The following is a 19,542-nucleotide window of genomic DNA, read 5'->3' on the forward strand; positions in this document are numbered from 1 at the left end:
TTTGCATCAAGAGTGACTACAAAAACACTTACATTTGACCATGTTTTGGCAAATACCTTCTGATTAACATCAGTTAGACTTATTCTGTCTTTCGCGTGGCACGCTCAAAGGAGTAACCTTATAACATACTGTGGCCAGGACAGTAATCAACAGAGTATAAGAAAAGTAACTATTTTATTTGGGGTTTCACTTTACCAGGGTTTTGTTCGCAAACAACATTAATCAAAAATACCTCTAAAATTGTGGTTTGTCTGTTTCTACTGTGAACATAATTGTTATTAGTGACATTGTCAGTTAAAGTCCTGCTATCATAGTATGTTTTACTTGGATAACTTGGAACATCCCAATAACTCTTTTATTATGGGACTAGGTTTGTGCAAGACATTTTTGTCTTAAAATTATTAGGAGGAAAGAATATATTTCTAAACAAACAGCAAAACAAAAAAAAGTTATGGAAGGTATGAATACGTACAATGACCTCACTGCAAGAAATGTCACTCAATAAAGTCAGTCAAACACAGTTCACACTTCAAACAGAGTGGTAATAGCTATGCATGGAGTTTCAATACTATTTTGTCTAATGTTAAGGGTGTGTCAATAAAATGAAAATAATGTTAGAAAATATTTAGCTCTATAGTGGTATAATGATGTGATGTTGTTGCTGCTTTACAATTAAAAATGGCATTGTATGAAGGGGAAATTAAAGATATTTGAATTAATTTTAAGATATTTTGATACTAAAAAACATATACAGGTTGATTTACACACCTTGTTCACGTCACGTGGGCGGGTTTTTAGCAGTGTGCACCTAACGGGAGTACATTTGAACACACACTCCACGCCCCTAAAATCTGTACAGAGTCACGACGAGGGGAAGAGAGGGAGTCCAGTCTCTGAACACATGAGCAAACACTCCTCCAAGGACGCACGGAGGGCGCGCGTAAAAGCGACCGAGCGTCTTCAGTTCATCAGTGAACGACATGATTTCACTGCCACCAGTGTCCCGTGGTTACAGTTTGGGACTCCCCTCCGCGTTCTAGCCGTGAGTCTTTGTTTTGAACATCCGCGTGGGGCTTGTAAAGTGCTTTTAAATTCTCTCTGGCGAACCGGTGTTGCGTTTCTTAAGATGCTCGGCTATCACAGGAGTATTTGCTCCACGCTCTGGATACACAATGTGAGGATTTGTGTCGGAATAAACAAGGACGCCGCGTAAAAAGGGGGAAACCCAGATTGAACTCCCCAGTGTGACCCAGTGAAGCTCGTGTCAACCCCCCCCCCCCCCCCCCCCCCCCCCCCCCCTGAGGTGCGAAATGGGGCCGACATCTACACTGCTTCTCTTCGCCTTTTTGGGTAAGAGGAAACTTTTTACATCACTTTTGATCCACATGTGGGTGCAGCAAGTGTGGTGCGGAGGTTTGAGGCAAGGCAATTCAAGGCAACTTTATTTGTAGCCTATAGCACATTTCGTACACAAAGGCAACTCAAAGTGCTTTGCAGATTTACAATAAAACATAAATCCAACATGCAGTTGTATTTAATAATAATCGAAAAAGGACTTTCCAAAATGTGTTTCCAAAATGAGTGGGAAAAGTGCTTAATATCCATGTCTGCATAGAAAAAAAAGCTTACACAGCCTATGGAATGGAAGAAGTCTTGCTGTGCAATACAGCCATAAATTAAAGAAGAATCAGATCATCCAAATTATGAATACATGTTTAGAGATCCCTGTGGATTTTACAGTGTTTTTTTCACTACTTAAGTTAAGCTTATTTGTGAAATATGAACCTGACCTGCCTCTCCTCACCTCAGCACACCTGTTCACCATCACATAAGTGTGTGTGTTTGTGTCCGCCTGTCCAACAGGAATAATAATGATGCAAATATTTCTGGCTAAGTTATCCCCTTTTTATGAACACATTTCAAGGCTAAGAGAGGCAATAAAAAATAAAGCCTTCCCTGGGGCTGTTGGGCACATGAAAGCACTGGAAGAGTTAAGAGCCACTTAAAAGCATCCATTCCTGATGAAAACCCTCTCTGAGAAGCAGAGGATTATGGGGGCTGCAGCAGTTGACACACTCCATCTGCTGTATACCAGTGACAGAGGAAAGGCAACGTTTTGGCTGCGACTTCAAATGACCAGGTTGAGATACAAACTATATTTTAGAGGTTCCACTTAACTTTAAGTGCACTTAAGTGAATCCAATGTTCAATTAAGTGGCGTGTTATTGCGTCCTTTCGTAGTGGCCATGAAAATGCACTGTCAGCCTGGATTAGTGTGCTGTATATTTACTCGGAGGGAGAGGGAGTTGGAGAGCAAAAGTTTGAAAAGGACTGGCATGGAGCAACAGCTGATACGAATCACTTCTGCCAAGCTTCAATAGGGTCTTAAAGTTTTAGTACATCTGTAAATGTTCAGCAATATTCTAAATGGAAAAAAGATTATTAAACTGTTTGCTCAAGTTATGTCTTATCCGTAAACATTTTATGTTAATCTCCATGTTAGATTTAATCTTTTTCCTTTTGGGGGTGAAAAGTTGGATTCAAGGTTTGTCGTGAGTCTTTCTCAAAGTTTGATTATTGCTAGTAGAGGAAGAAGTACACACTGGCAAACTACAATAGGGGGAAAACATCAAGAAGATGTTTCATCACAAGTGTAAACGAGCTAAAATGATATGAACACATGTTTTGAAATGTGTTTATGATGGAGCTTTGACATGTACAGTAGTGAGATATCGATAGTTAAAAAACTAAACTTCACACTAAAATAATATTTTAAACCATGTCATTAAGAAGTAAACTTCAATGGAAATTCTGTTAGTTAATAATTTCATTCAATTATCAATACATCGTAATAATTCCGCTAACACAAAAGACAGGAAAATATCAAAATCTTGAATTCATGGAAAGAGTCATAGAAATGTACTCCATGAAATCCATGAATTTATTTATTGGCAAAGATACTGTACATGTATGCAGCTAGATGGTATATATGGCACACACATATAGCTAACCAAACAAAGTATGATGCTTGTGACATCAAAAACAACAACATTTGGGCTTATGAAGGCATCTCAACAAAGGAAAATCCAACTAACTAATGCTAATATATCTTATTCACGACGATATCAGCAATTGATATCTGTGCTCATATATCAGTCCATTTTTTCTTACCACTCAAAGGATTTATTTATTTATTATTTTATTTTTAAAGGTGAGCTTCAAAAGCTCACTTTTGACCATGTAAACAAAAATCTTATGAAAATCCTCTGAATGGACTTCAAGATGAGAATGATTGGGCCATGTTACAGTGGGATTGATCCATTAATGTGCAGGCCTAGTAGTACAGGTTTATTGTAAGATGAAAAGTAAGCTATGTTATGCTTGAAGAAGAATTATCTTCAGAGTCCTTAGAACTGTTGGATGGATTGCTATAAAAGTTTGTACAGACATACATGGGCCCCAGAGGATGAACCCTAAGAACTTTGATGATCCCTTGACTTTTATTATTTTCTTTCTAATAAAATGTTCCATTCGGTGCCAGATAATTCTGGAAGCATTGGGCATGTTGTCATTGTCACTCACTTAGAAACTTGCTGTCGACTTTTCTTTCTTTGTTGTTTTTTGTGTGTTTTTCTTACTTTCCCAAACTTTTATCTGCTCTTTTCTTTGATTGCTAAATGCTACAGTCTTTCAGAGCTACAAGGCTGTGAACATCAATTATAAGAAAACCCATTTATGACTATACTTCGATTCTGAAAGTAAAAATTGGAAGAAAAAAAAACTACCATGTAGACAGATTTGGATTATGAAAAGAACGATATATCCCCTCTGAGATCCTTTTAAAGCAGAAAAGTTTTCTAAAATGAAAAAAAGTAGGCTTTAAAGCACCAGTATACTTATTTAAAGTATTGGGCCACTTTACTAAGTCATCTCCCTGCTCTGTATTTATTTACTTTAAGTGTCATCATGTCTCTATCCCTATCCCCTCTTCAAGTCCAACAAGATCCCAGACCGACTGTGTGCTGAGATAACACACAGACACCATCTTTTTGTTTTGGCCTCTCTCCTCTGACATTTGTGGATTTTCCTGGTTCCCATAAACGATGTGGAGTCTCTCTCTCTCTCTCTCTCTTTTGTTGTCCATGGTCCCAGAGCTATTACCTCACCGGTGGGATGTGGCCAACTGGAAATGTTCTCTGTGGTTTGGGGCTCGGGGAGTTTTGTGGCCGCTTTGATTTAGATAGAGAGCAACAGTTTTGGGGGGGAAAAAGCAGTTTGCTAGGGGACCGTAGAGAAAGCTTTCGAGTCCAGCCGCTCTGATTATTGTCTTTGATGAGTTTATTTTTTTATTTAAATAAAAAGCTATTGGAAGAAGTTCACCCATTCAACACTCATTAAATTAAAGCGAAGGAGTGGCATGACGCTTAGTAAAGATTTTTTTTTAATAAGCTACACACACACACACAAGCTCCTTTTTTAATAATTTTCTCGTTCATTCCCCACTGAAGTCTGTTTTCCATTTTGACTCCTCCAATGAGTCCTTTGATGGAATCCAACTCTTTGTAAAATGAGATTTGTAAGTGTATTTGAGTGTGTCTAATAAAACTTGTGTTCCCCGTTATGATTGTGATATCCTCGCAAAGCCACAAATCTAATCTCAAACCAGTCTTGGTTTAGTGCAGCTTACTCTGGATCAGGTCAATCATAGTTTATTTCATTTACCGTCATTAAGCAACATTACAGTCATGTTTGCAGAAAACGCTTAATAAGATGCTTGTTTTATTCAAATGAATTAATAAAAGTCAGCCATTTTCTTTTCTAGTAAATTCTTTAATGGAAATAGTAACCCATTGATATAAACCCATCTCGTTTTTCAAGGGGGTTTCAAAACATTAACCACAAGCAAAGGGAAGTCCCCTAGTTGATTAAGGCCCTGATTTGTTGTTTGAACTTGTGCTTAGATGTCATTTGATGTCGAAGCTATTGCCAGTTATAAAGTGTAGGCCTAAATAACAATTATTTTCATTATAGAGTCATCATTTAGACTATAAACAGTCAGAGAAAAATACAAATTGATTACTGTTTCTGTGGATCTATTGCATGAGCATCAAAGTATGTGTGTCAAGCCTGCCCTGAAATTCAACTGTTACTACACCTTGATCGGCGGAAACTTCAGTGGGATTAAAAGTGTGTTTTCACTACACACCTCACCAGGTTTCCTATTCAAATCCACTCACACTCACTTACTGGTAAGATTCTGCGTTGCTCATTATGAAAACAAGCTGTTTGCAGCCACTCTGATCCAGACATGACTGTAAGTGCAAAATAAGGCCACACGCACACACGCACACACGCACGCACACACACACACACACACACACACACACACACACACACACACACACACACACACACACACACACACACACACACACACACACACTTATAACATGCAGTAAACTGTAAAGCCTTTTTCTTTGATTTTTAACACAGCTCCAGCCATGCAGAGCAGCGTTACTAATACCACCAGCTGAGTAAGGGGGATCAAGTCTCCCCACAGTCCAGTGTTTCCACTGAGCACAATGTGTGATGTGGTGATTTACACACACATGCCTCGGCAAACGCACATTCAAGCTTTTTTCTTTGTAAAACAACTGGACGGGGCTTTTGTTCTTCCCAGAGCTTTTGGCTTCTTTTAATCAGATGTTTTCTTTCCTCCCTCCGTGTTACAAGTCTCAAATTAAAAGCACCGAGGGCGACCGCAGCGGCATTCCAGGGCGTTAAAATGTTATTGCCAGGCAAGCTGGGGTCCAATAGTAAGCACTTAAAATGCAAAGTCTTCATATTTCAAGGTATATTTCGATGATCTTAGAATATTATATGAAAGATAGAAAAAAAATCCTGTTTGGAATGTGAGCTTTAAGAGCTTACTTTGGCTGCAGGGTTCTGAAAAAGCTTTCATTTCCTATATTTTATCCCCCTAAAGCTCAGCCTATTGTTGAAGGTATTGTTATTTCATATGGTGCGTCGAGGGTTCGCGGAATAGGGTGGGAACTTTTAGAGTTTTTCAAATGTCAACGCTGCTCTCGTTCTTGATTTTTTTTTTTTCATTCAGTGTTTGTGGTGTGCTGTGGCCACATATCAATTCAACTTCAACCTCTAAGCTTTGCCTTTTCATCACATGTTGAGCTAATATTAACCCATAAAGACTGCAATCATACCAGGTGTGGCAGGTCACTGATAAAGCCCTTCTAATCCCTGGGTGATGACATGAGTTAAAATGACTACCTAAAGCCCTCTTAGCACTTCAAAGAGGCCGGGCTGATTGAAATAAGCGGAGTAAAAACACAAGAGCTTAACTTCAAACTAATAAGATAACTTCTCTCTCTGTTTGATCCAAGCTTATTAACTTTCATGTTAGTTGCCTTTAGAAGTGCTTGTGCTATATTTATTAGGATGTAAAGATCTAAAGGAGAAAATGCTCTGCCAAACTAAAGTTATTCTTCAGTAGTTTCTTCAACATTGTATCCCTAAAGAGGCAAATGTCTGAGGTTCAAACATTGCTGAATGGCACTTACAGTTGAGATCTTCCCTTTTTGTGCATCTTTTTTTTTAATCACTTATCTGCTCAGGATGTCATACAACAAAATAAATAACCACATTTTTTGTTATAACAATAGTCACCATCTTGAATTCTAAAATTCAGATTCTGAAAAATTGTCTTAGACGTGGCTCAAACATACAACATACATACATTGCAAAAAAGACTTGGACAATCAACATTCGACATGGTTCCTTAAAAAACGGAATACAAATACTTAATAAAGATAATTCACACAGGATAAAATCGTCATGATTAATCCAAAACCCCCATGGATTAAATCTCTTTTTTCCTTTCATGCCTTCATATATTTCTTTTTACATTTTGAAAAAACTAGTAAATGGTGCCAAACCTTCATGTCCTCATTGATTCCCACAGGCTGGGCTGAAGGCTCCACTCTCCACTACTCAGACGGCCGGTCCAGCTCCCTGGAGAAAACCTTCGGCCGCTTGGTCAAAGACTCGCAGTGCAAACACATGTTGAAGCATCTTCACAACGGAGCCCGCATCACTGTGCAGATGCCCCCCACTCTCGAGGGCCAGTGGGTTTCCACCAGGTAAATCACTATCGACTTATGGCTATCTATTTTCATAGGGACGCAATGCAAAATCCAATGCAACTTTCCCTATACGTTTAAATAGAGGGCATTAAAACACAACATGTCGCCTGAAAAGGTTTAGGAAATAGATGATCATGTTTTAAATATCAGCTACAAGCTGCCAACACTGCTAACATTTCTCTAAACATACTGATAGTTTAGAGAAGTTTAATGTCTGCAAAGTAAGAAAATAAACTTTCTGGTTTTTGTTATGTCCTCTTAGGTAAAGGTTTGTCATCCATCTGGGAGTGGGGACTGTTTGAAAGTGCTTTGAAATAGTTTTTTAATGCATTGGTGGTCATCTACTTCTACTGCACATTTAATTACTTTCTTTCTTTTCGGTGACCAAACTCACATTAGTCTTTTCATAACAGCCATGTAAGCTTAATTGCATAAGCCAAATTGTGAATTGTGTGAAACATTTCAATCCATTCCCTGCTGACATCTGCATAAACCACACACATGCACGCACACACACACACACACACACACACACACACACACACACACACACACACACACACACACACACACACACACACACACACACACACACACACACACACACACACACACACCCTCACACACACACACACTTTGAACCCCAAACAAAAAGGGTTGGATTAAAAATTCATTCTAATGGATTACAGCGATCTCAACTCTCTGTAAATTGACTTTTTCCTACTTGACTTGGAAAGAAATAAAACAGACGGCTGCCTAGAGGGTAAAAACTAAACCATTAATATTTATAAAAGCTGATTGCCTCATTTGGTCCATTGCAATTAAAGTAAAGTTTAAAATGGAGTAAAACATGAAAACCACCAGACGGGCCCTGTAGCTACATTAGGTCAGCGGCTTCAAATAGGCCCAATAGAAAATAAACAATAATGGGCTTGCTGCACACTAAAACCACTATAGGGCCACGGAAGAGAAACAAAAATGAATTATGCATTACGGAAAGAGTCAAAATGTCGAGAAAAAACCCAACAGTTCAAAGATATTGATGGATTTGAACTTCTGGGATCAAGTCACAAGCCAAACTTTATTAAAGTGCAACTACCTCAACGAGACTCCCCTTCGATTGACTAACTGCATTGCACTGTATAAGATGTGAAGGTATTGAATATATTTCGATTGGGTGTTGCGCTTTTTAGACAGTCACTGCTCTCTTCTCACAGCCCACTGCACATAGAGAACAATGTTATTAGTTGAGCTTAAAGGACGTCTGGTTTAGGTAAAAATGAGATTGTAGCCCATTGTCTGCCTTGTTGACGATATAATGAAGATGCATTGTTTGTCTTTTAATAAAGTTTTGCTTAGGAGTGATCGATTCCAGAAGTTTGAATCTGTCAATATCTTTCCAACTTTACCGCAGTCTGGAACTGTTGAGTTAATTCCCAACGTTTCGTCGGAAGTCCATAATGAAAGATAAAAACTTCCTCTTCTCATTTCCCTCCCTCCCGTGTCCCTAATACTCTTCCGTACATTATGGCATTTATCTGAAACTTCCTCTCTGCTTTTCTGTCGCAGCTGTGAGGTGAGACCCGGCCCAGAGTTCCTGACGCGCTCCTACAGTTTCTTCTCCAACAACACCTTCCAGGCTCACCAGTTCTACTACGAGGACAACCACTGCACCAAGCCCACCTACACGCTGCTGATCCGGGGCCGCCTGCGCCTGCGCCAGGCCTCCTGGATCATCCGCGGAGGCACGGAGGCAGAGTACCACCTCAACAGTGTACAGATGGTGTGTCACACAGAAACCGTTGCCAGGGAGCTCAGCCAGAGACTGAACCGCAGCTGCAAAGGGGCAGTGCGGGGCCCCTGGGAGCCCAACGCGCTGTACGAGCTGTGGAGCGAGGACGGAGGCTTCGACTGCTCGCGGGAGCTCAACTTCGCCATGCACGAGCTGCAGCTGCTGCGCGTGGAGAAGCAATACCTGCATCACAACCTGGATCACCTGGTGGAGGAGCTGTTCCTAGGAGACATCCACACAGAGCCGTCCCAGAGGCTTTACTACAAGCCCTCCAGCTACCAGACCGCCCTGCAGAACGCCAAGGTAAGACCAGAACCACATGAATTAGGATTTAAGAGGGATAAGGGGGATGTAGAGTCTTTGTAGAGCAGTTAAGATGATGTATTAGAGCTGCTTAGAATCTACAAATGACATGTTCTACCCCTTGTCTCAGAGCTTCACCTCCACAAATCTGTTGTGGACTTTCACTAAAGGCATCTGCTCTTCCCTATGTGTAGTAATCACAACAACAACAAAAAACAGTCTAAAAAAAATCCATTTTTGGTTGAGTTTCTCAAAGGTCCTAGGTATAATTCCACCTGTGACAAGAAGTCCGAGGTGAACGTTTCTGTGCAAAAAGTTGGATTAATAGTAGTTTTTTTTTTGTGGAGAGCTTGGTTGGAGTTTGTCTTCTAGTATTCCAAAATGTGCAGCAACCAGAGTGAGAAGTGTTCCCATCCACAAACACTGGGTTTCTGTGTTTATTGGAATGCCGGAGGTTGAGTTTTGTTTATCTGTCCTCAACACATAGCTCGGTGCTGATCTCAACTCCCACTGTGTCCACCCTCCACACGCACGCACGCACGCACACACACACACCAGAACCAGCATGAACTGACCGTAAGAACAGTGTTCCTCTGTGAGAGTTGATGCGTAGAAGAAACTGGGTGAAACAGTATTAGAAACCAAGTCTTTATAGCTTCAAAGTCAGATCAGTGAAAAACAATGCATGCCGAACATATGTCAAAGGCTTGAATGTCCAACTTATTGTTATTTTGCTTGTGATACAATCTTGAGGGTTTCCCATAAAGTTCCTCTTGCCAAATCAGGCGTGTCATTCGTTTACAAAAGAACAAAATAGTCTACTTCAAGAATTTGTGAAATAGTTATCAGTTTCCAATGTTTAAAAGTGGGGCTGTTATTGGGAGAAATAAAATTCAAATTCCCACCAGTAATAATGTGGTGAGATTCAACATTGGAGATGGAGGTCAAAATCCTTGTGATACAATCTGAATTTGTTCTGGTGCATTAAAATCCAACTGTGAGTGGTGAGTAACAGCCAGCCAAGACTTATTCAAATACTTTTTTAATCCATAACTGATCTAGGATCAATGTGTCACTGTCAATGATCCCGTCCTCCTTTTTATCCACTGAACATTTGCACTGGAGGAAACCAGAAACTCTTCATATACAGATTCCATCTCCACATCCAAAGTGTTAAGAAAGAGCCCCTTTCTTTGGTCCACTGTGCTTAGGGGGATTGTAATTTCTCTATTTACACTGTTGAACAGCAGTTCCCCCGCCGGGCTGAAACCCTAGAGTGATGTTTTCACTGTCACCCTCCACATAGATTACATTGAAATCCTGCCCTGCTCCGCTGTCTAAATAAGCATCCGTTAGTGAGGGGATGACGGGGCTTGGTGTTGCTGATCAGAATGTAAACAGAGTGTGAAGTGAGGAGCTGTGATCAGACAAGCTTCCCCGCAGTGCTGTAATGACCAGAGCTGTTCGCCTTAAGCCCCCCCTGGCCCGCGGGGGCGCAACTTGAAACCCGGGCTATCTCTGGGATAGATCAACATGTGGTATTCCTAGAATTTGGAATCATGCGGCCATATGAATTATTCCAGCGAGCGCATACCAGGTCTGATTTCATGCATGCCTGAAGCTCAAATCAAAGTGTTGCATGTGCTCTCGTTTCTCTTCGATGGTTTCTGGAGGGGAAGGGTGGGAGGGGGGGATAAATGGTCTGTCGGACAAGAAGATGGGATTCATTTTTCGTTGCACTTCCGAAGTTGTCACTTAGAGTCAAACATAATTACAGCTTTGCCTTAAAGGGTCAGTTCACCAGAATTACAAATATTTTCTCTCTTGCCTGTAGCAGTATCTAAAGCTATGCAAATAGCTTTTGTGTTTTTACTTTTCAAGGTTTCGTAGGATGGAGGTAAAATCTGGATTTGAGCTCAAACCTAGGCTATAATGCTTAACTTTTTAAAATGTATGAATGTTACAATCAAACCTTTGCCGAATGGGTTTACACAAAGTTGATTAAGCCCAGTTGATCAGCTTCACAAAACTCTCTCTATATCCTGACATTCTAACAAAAGTGAATAATCAACAGTTTTAGGGGATTATATTTTAATGTGGCTTTTACAGCGCATTTAACTGCTTCCAAGTAACCAAAAAAATAATGAATGCTTCTTAAATTTTTTTATTATCTATTGTTTTGTAATGTTTTGAACAACTCAAATGAAACTGCACTGTCTTTTACTATAAATGGGTGTAATCTCAAAAGCAGCTTTTATTAAAACCTCACCACTTAGACCAAAACTTTTGCTTTGCTAGATTTCATTAGCGATGATTGAGTAAATGTTTTATGCCGTCATCTTGACTCTTTAGGCCTTGTAATATGCTGCTAGTATAATACAAACCCACATTATTGGCGTATTTGAAGCTTGTAATGTTGACTCCTTTTATTGTTTTGGTCAATTGTGGGCCCCAATTGGTCATCAAATATGCACAGTACAGTAGATTAGATTTAGAATGTTCTATTTTTTTCTGAAACCGCGGTAGAAAATACCTCACTCCTTCCTACGGAGAGAGAGAGAGAGAAACAGGCACAGAATCCAGCCATCTCTTGAGGTTGTAATGGTTTCTTTTCAGGGATTTTTTTTTATTGCCATGGTGACTAACCAATCCATTAATCTTAAGCGGTGTACCCAGAGCTGGTGCCGGTCCAGAACATTGGCTGGTGCCAACGTGTTCATTTGTGGCTGTTGGGTGGCAGCAGTGATGCAAGCGCAAGGCAGCAGCAGACTTTGTTTGACTTTTTCTTCTGTTTTCTCCGTTTTTGCTGACGCCTGGTTCACCGCCACATTACCGAGGCACCGAGTAACGACCACTTGATAATGATCCTTGTTAGGAGGGGATTTGTGTTTGTTTATTGTTGCTGCTTATTACAAGCCCTCAAAATATACTTAATACTTGAGTTATGAATTCCTTGGTAGTCATCTCAAAGTATGGAAGCAGATGTGTGCCATAAGCATTAAGCCAAAAAATAATAATATTTGAGAGGAAATAATACTCAATCAAACAAAAAAAGTAATCTCAAAAGCAAAACTGTTTATGTATGCTGCTTATGGCACAAATCTGATTCCATATTAAAGGAGAAATGTTTGTCTATCTCTAAGGACATGGAATAACACGGGTTTAGTGTCTCTGATATCACTAGTGGCTTCCTGAAGAAGCGTTTAAAAAGCATTACGTAGTTTCTGTTTCTCGTAAAATGTTCCACTGGACATCGTCTTTCCCTGGACTACGGCGGCAATCCCCAAATTAATTTAGTTATATTTATTCTTGACGTACTGTGGTTTGGATTGTTCCTCCAATTTGTATGTCGGTTCGGACAATAGTGCCTGCCAAATGAAGTACTAAAACATAAAATTAATAAATAAGTAATTTTATACAAAGCGAGGGCAGTAATATATCCTTCCTCAATTCTCTTCAATCCCAGTAAAGTGCTTTGCTTCCAGCATGAAGAGCCAACAAAAGCTTTTACAGTTTGGACATTGTGTTCTATGGGCATGGACACCCACCTAAACCTTCAGTTGTAATTGTTTCAATCAAATTCAATCAAAATGCTTGTCCGTGTTTTCACCCACTTGAATAGCAAAAAGATTGGTATTGCATAACCAGCTTGTCAATTTTTCAGATTTGCTGTATTTTGCTTGGTCTTAGCGGGAATTCAGACTGAAAAACAGCTGCGTTAGACACAACATGGAAAGTTGGTTTTGTGGGGGCGCATTGTTTAAGGTCCCGGTAACAATAATGAATTACGATCCAGGAAGTCCAGTTGGAGTAATAGAGTAATGCATTTAAAGGCCTAACAGACGTCAAAACACTCCACAACAGTTTATAATACTAAGATCATATGTGATCGTTGGTGGGGGCTCGCTGACGGGAAGACATGGACCGAAGACCATGTGGTTACGTGGAAGTGAATTTACCTCAAGAGTTCAATTTAGTAGTCAGTCCAAAGAAAAAAACACATATAGACAATGAGTTGGATCTGATGCAAGGCAAGCAAAAGGGCAACAACTAGAGCCAAGAGTCTAAGCCTTAGAGACTTGTTAGCAAAGAGAAACCCACCCCTCTGAAACATTAAAGAAATAGTTTGACATTTGGGGAAATATGGGCCTTTCTGCCAGAGTAAGATGAGAAGGTCAATGCTTCCAATAATGTGTAATTATGAAGCACTTTTATTTTTAAGTCAATTTGTGTTCAGCGGGACTTATGCTGTGGGTGTCATTCTTTGGCGATTTCCAAAGTCATGACAGAAGTCCAGGAAAACAGTTTTCCTAATCAGCCACACAGAACCACAAGTTGCCATTATATCAGCCTTCACGCTAAGCTAGACTAACGGCTGCTGGCACACTAGACTCCTCAAACTCTCTGCAAGGAAAATGTTAACTTATTAATATATATAAATATATACATGATGTGTACACTAGCAATGATTTATTTGCAACCTGAAAACCTTGTGTAGTGTAAACACTCAGCTGTGGTGATTACTGCCTCATTACGGCCATATTAACTTTTTATATGCTGCCCTCAAATGTGTGAGCTGATAAAAATGTTCACATGCTCATCAGAGTCACCTTCAGTTAATCTTATGCGCTCAGAGCAATGTGCTTTACAAGCTTTGTAGGTTTTTTTTAAACTTTTGCCCTGGATTTGGCCTCTACGGCAGCCCTAGCTTGTTGGTACACCTTTCAGACAATAATCAGGGCTAAAATATTAGCTATTGTGAAATAATTTAAAATGCTGTGAACATGCATATTTTTCAGTCTACCTACTTTTTATGTCTTTTCCCCTGCTACATATGAATTTCCTATGCACAATCACAGATGTACAAGTACACACACACACACACACACACACACACACACACACACACACACACACACACACACACACACACACACACACACACACACACACACACACACACACACACACAGAGCTGGATTCACAGGAGGCCTCTCTTCCAGTCGTCCCATTAACCTCTCACTCTGAGACGGATATGGAGCTGCTCTGGGATTATCTCATCTGCAGGATGTAGTAGTGATACTCCCGTTTCTTTTTTTCAGCCTTCTTGGTCCCTTCTTTCTCTTTTTTACCTCCCATAAATCTCATGTGGACATATCATTGTCTGGGAAAAGAGTAATTGGGTTGGGAAGGTTATGTCTTAAATTTTTGACCACCCTCAAATAACACAAACTCCACCGCCTTCCCTGGGGTTTTTTTTTTTCCTTTTGGAAGAGAATTTGTGTATCATAAAGGGGCGGCAGTGGTGAAGTGGGTAGGGAGATCGCCTCTGGAGTGCAGGGTCGGAGGTTCGATCCCCCGTCTTCCCGCCACATGTCGAAGTGTCCCTGAGCAAGACACTGAACCCCACATTGCTCCCGATGGTTCAGAGAGCGCCTTGCATGGCAGCTTCTACCATCGGTGTATGAGTGTGTGTATGAATGGGTGAATGTGGTAAGAAATGTAAAGCGCTTTGGGGCTGAGAATATCGGCTAGAAAGCGCTATATAAGTCAAGTCCATTTACCATTTACCATTTACCATTTATCATGTGTTTCTAGCTCTGAACGCTTCAGGCCATGTGTTTTTCTCACGTCCCGTCAGTCTAACAATGACCTCACACTGCTCAAGTAGACATGATACACATTGGAAATGATCGATGGTCATTTAAAGTTGGAGTCGGTGATCCTGGAGAACGCTTGTTGTCAAAATCACTTTGTCAGAATCAGTGAACATCTCCTAACAGTCAGCTAAATGTCTGTACTGTGTGTTCGCTGGAAAATAAAATCCAGTGTTAATACACAGCCTAGACTCTGTGAAATGGTATGTAAACAAACCTACAAGACATAAAGACCCAGTTTTTTTTTCATTCTGAGGGTGATTAAAAGACATCCTGTTGTTGTTCACAAGAAACATGAAAGTTTAGCTCTCTGTTTGTGTTCTCTGTGTGACTTCCTGTTGTCGTGGTGATAGCTCCAACAGACATCTGTCTTTTTTAACAGTTAAACGATGTGATCACCCTGAGTAAATGCTATTCTGCTTTGTCCGGCTTCCAGAACTCAAGAGGTTCAGACTGAAATGAAACCATTTTTTCCTCCTACACCATCTCAATAGACGCCAGAAGTTCTTTATGAGGATTTTATGAAATAATATACTCACAATGGACTTTAAAAAGCTTTCAGCACCGACACACTTCATAAACTTCAACTTGAGGATTATTGTGTCATACAAAAAGTTAATTGGGTTAAATTATGTTTTTGTTTCCTCACCTAGTTTTTCCACTCCAGTGTCTATGAGAACCTGATTTTATTAGCTGATATCAAAGTATTGCAATTATATTATGAAGTGTATTTGCCAGCCGACATAACAAGAAATTGCAGAACCGTAACAAAGATATGTATGTCTCTATACCATAGTCTGTCCAGTAGGGGGAACTAAATACTGTAGTTTACTTATACCTGTAAAATGTCCCGCTTGTTTATCTGCAATTTTATGAATGATACGTGTTAATGTATCATCAAAATATAGATTTCTTTGTAACAATACAAGATATTGTATACATGTATTTTTTTTATATTTGTTTTAAAGCAATAGGCTATTGCTATTGCTATAAAAAAAAAACAGGTACCTACTAAAGTTACTACAAGGTCCTCTTTTTTTAATTGTCCATATTTCCTTTTTTTTCAGAACCATGACCACGGCTGCATCGTGTGTCGTATCATCTTCCGTTCCGATGAGTTCCACCCTCCCATCCTGCCCCCGCGAGCCGACCTGACGGTGGGGCTGTACGGTCAGTGGGTGAGCCAGCGCTGTGAGGTTCGCCCAGAGGTGCTCTTCCTCACACGTCACTTCATCTTCCATGACAACAACCACACCTGGGAGGGCCACTACTACCACTACTCTGACCCCGTCTGCAAACACCCCACCTTCAGCATCTACGCCCGCGGACGCTACAGCCGGGGGCTTCACTCCACACACGTCATGGGTGGGACAGAGTTCGTCTTCAAAGGTAAGCAGTTGGATTGTGTTTCTTGCCATGATGTCATCTTTTCCCATATGCCTGCAATACTCACAACCAATAGAACATAAGACTTAAATGAGCTGTTTTAATGACTTATTCAGTTGAAAGTACAGAGTCTGTTGCACCTGAGGCTGCATCACTACTCTGAAGGTCATCAAAAAAAGGTTGTCTTTGAGATATGTTTTGCCCCAACAGAGCTTTCTTTGTGTCTGTCCTCTTTTAGTGAACCACATGAGAGTAACCCCCATGGACTTTGCCACCACGTCGCTGCTGAACGTCTTCAACGGTAACGAGTGCGGTGTGCAGGGCTCGTGGCAGGTGGGCGTGGAGCAGGACGTCACGGTGACCAACGGCTGCGTGGCTCTGGGCATCCGTCTGCCCCACACGGAGTACGAGCTCTTCAGGCTGGAGCAGGACGCACACGGCCGCTACCTGCTGTACAACGGCCAGCGGCCCAGCGACGGCTCCAGCCCCGACCGGCCGGAGAAGCGCGCCACCTCCTACCAGATGCCCCTGCTGCAGTGCTCCGCCAGCAGCCTGCCGTCAGAGTACAGCCGGGGCGACGGGTCTCCGCAGCACCACAATGACTGCAGAGGAAGGCACGGCGAAAGCCAGAAACTAGTCACGGTGGCTCTACTCGCATTAGTCACGTCCCTGCTTCTCTGCTGGCAAAGCTAGACGGCGGTTTTGGGGGTTGGGTTTTTTTTCCCTACATAAGACACAAGACGAGTGTGGATTACAAGAGCGGAAAAGAAAAATTTTAACTTTTTTTTTTGCTTTTCTTTTCGGAGGTGAAAGAGGATGACAAACTAACTGGTCCTCCTAAAGGATACTCTGGAACTTTTTTTTTCCCCACAGCAACCAAAGACTCGACACTGCTGCACCACAGAAACTTGCACTTTAAAAGTGGAACCAAAGACCAAACCAGGCGTCTGTGTTTCCATATACAAAGATGTCTTTTATATCCACACACACAGACATGAGAGTATGTTTTATACAGTGTATTTTACCTACAACTATCAAGTCATTTCTTGGTACAGCAAAAAAAAGACAATGCAATCTTGACAAGAAGCTCCCTGTCTGGAGGAGATGTGCTTCAGAATAGTCACTGTTTGTAAAAGGGAACAGCACTTCTTATATAAGCAAGTGATTTATTTTTTTAAATGTTGTCAGTGAACTCAGCATCTGTCAGACATTTATCGTTCCATGCATTGTGGATATGAGACACTGATCAGCTGCATCTTCACTGGCTGACACTTGAACCTGTTTCCATTGGGGCTTTTTGAAAGAAAATCGGAAATTGCATGTGGAAAATTGGCACCGGTAAACAAGTATTGTCTCAACATTTGAAGACATTTTTTATCTGGACTGAGCAATATGGCTACAGTAAAAAGTGTATATGTTTGAGTGTTTTCTGATTATTATTGTAGGATGCAAAACTAATCCCTAAAGAATATAATTGATGCACTTAACTGTTCGACTGTTGTTGTTTTACTTGCTTGCTTAAAAAGAAACAATGCCGATATCTACCTAACAAATTAACATTTAAAGGTCTAGAAGAGACCCCTCTTAACTGATCAAAATTCACATACTATCATTGATTTTCAAAGTGACGTTCAAAGACTTTACTGTTTAATTAGTAAAGGGTGATAGAAAATTGAAAAAAGAGTTTCAGACCCATTGTTACTTTATAATGACGGAATCATTATTCAGGTGTTTGTTGGTACTGAATAAGCAACTCTTTATTTCTATTTCTTCTTCCCCAGAAATAAATTGGCCTTCTGTTTGTTTTTGGAAAAAAATAATGTATTATACACTTATCTACAATGTTTTTCTACACACAAGTTGGTGCTTCGAAAGATTGTTTTGTAAAAACAAATGAAGGAGGCCATGGTCTATCAGGGTTTCTTTGGATTTCATTCACTTTGGTGCCGTCTAGAATAACTGGACATAACTTGTTTGTAACTGTATATAAGGCCATGTATTACCTGTCCAAATTGCTCCTTGAAAACCTCTACTGAAGAATCTGTGAAATACCTTAAAAACAGATCAGGGCTCTTTGCTCCTCCAGGTCGTTTCTAAGTTTGGGAGTAGTTTAAATTCTAAAATACCTTCCACAGGATAAATGTCGTCAGGTGAGGCACAGTATCAGTACCCTTCAGTTCTCCAGTGGGATCTTGATGAAGTTGGCTATGATGTCATCGGTCTAAGCAGGTGTCATGACGACCATCAGCCTCTGGATCGTTGACCAGTGCCAGCACGCTTCTACCAAGCCAAAACTTTCAAATCATGTTCAACTTTTCTGAAAAGTAAAAACTGATTGACTGTTGTTTCTTTCTGTCAGTTTTTTATCATTGATGGTGCAGAAGCTTGTACCCGGCCTAAAGAAGCTTTTTGAAATCTCCAAGAAATGTCTTTGTAACTGGATACATGTAAAAGATTAAAGGTTTGATACTCTTAAGTGTTGATCTGTTATATATTTCTGTTCATCTCTCATAAGATTTTATGGTGCCCTAGAATATATATATATATATATATATATATATATATATATTCTTAAATTGGATACAAAGAGTCGATGTACAAGAAAGTAGCTGCAAAGTAAGGATTCAGTTGGAGGCAAAATATCTATTCTCAAGAAAATGATCAATGATACAACGGTGACATTGTTTCTTAAAAACGGCAAACTCTGGCATTTATGTATCACAGTTTTAACTTATCTGACATAAGTGTATAAATTCCCCCAAGATGAAAGAACTTCTCTTGTAGTTGTTAATATTTTGTTGCCTTGTGTTTCCAATCATGTAACATTCAGTTTGTCTCACACTATCGCCATATAGTGGCAGTAAAGCTTGTAACATGTTATTCTCCCACTCTACTGCCAAGTGGAAAAAAAATTAAAAATAAATCCGGTGGACTTTTTCCCACGCTGCCCTGTCCACCAGGAGTCAGTCTGAATCACATTACTTCACGCTTTAATAACATGATTGCAGGTTTGACTTTTTGGGGAAAATAAGCATTTTGTAAAGAAGTTTCTGTATTGTGACATGGTGCTGAAATGAGGAAAGAAATGGCCATGGCTGATTTTGCCATTCCGAATGCCATGTAATGTACCAAATTACATAAGCAGAACAACCTCAGAAATACCGAGTAACGGCACCCATTTTTTGCAAGTAGTTTAAAAGTAGTAGAATCCTAACTTTCACCTTGATGTATCTGGGCAGTAAAT

At 40.3% G+C, this 19,542-nt stretch overlaps 1 protein-coding gene across 1 annotated transcript; it reads left to right on the forward strand.

Annotated features, from left to right (window-relative positions):
• Nucleotides 1-873: 873 nt before the first annotated feature.
• Nucleotides 874-19,399, forward strand: LOC307255041 (protein APCDD1). Its single transcript, XM_080033641.1, has 5 exons — nucleotides 874-1,350; nucleotides 6,980-7,157; nucleotides 8,730-9,255; nucleotides 15,980-16,301; nucleotides 16,537-19,399. Exons 1-5 carry the CDS (start codon nucleotides 1,311-1,313, stop codon nucleotides 16,989-16,991), a joined length of 1,521 nt encoding a protein of 506 aa, XP_079889767.1. The 5' UTR covers nucleotides 874-1,310; the 3' UTR covers nucleotides 16,992-19,399.
• Nucleotides 19,400-19,542: the final 143 nt, after the last annotated feature.

Source organism: Ammodytes marinus (genome assembly GCF_949987685.1).
Source record: "Ammodytes marinus genome assembly, chromosome: 9".
Lineage (NCBI taxonomy): Eukaryota > Metazoa > Chordata > Actinopteri > Uranoscopiformes > Ammodytidae > Ammodytes > Ammodytes marinus.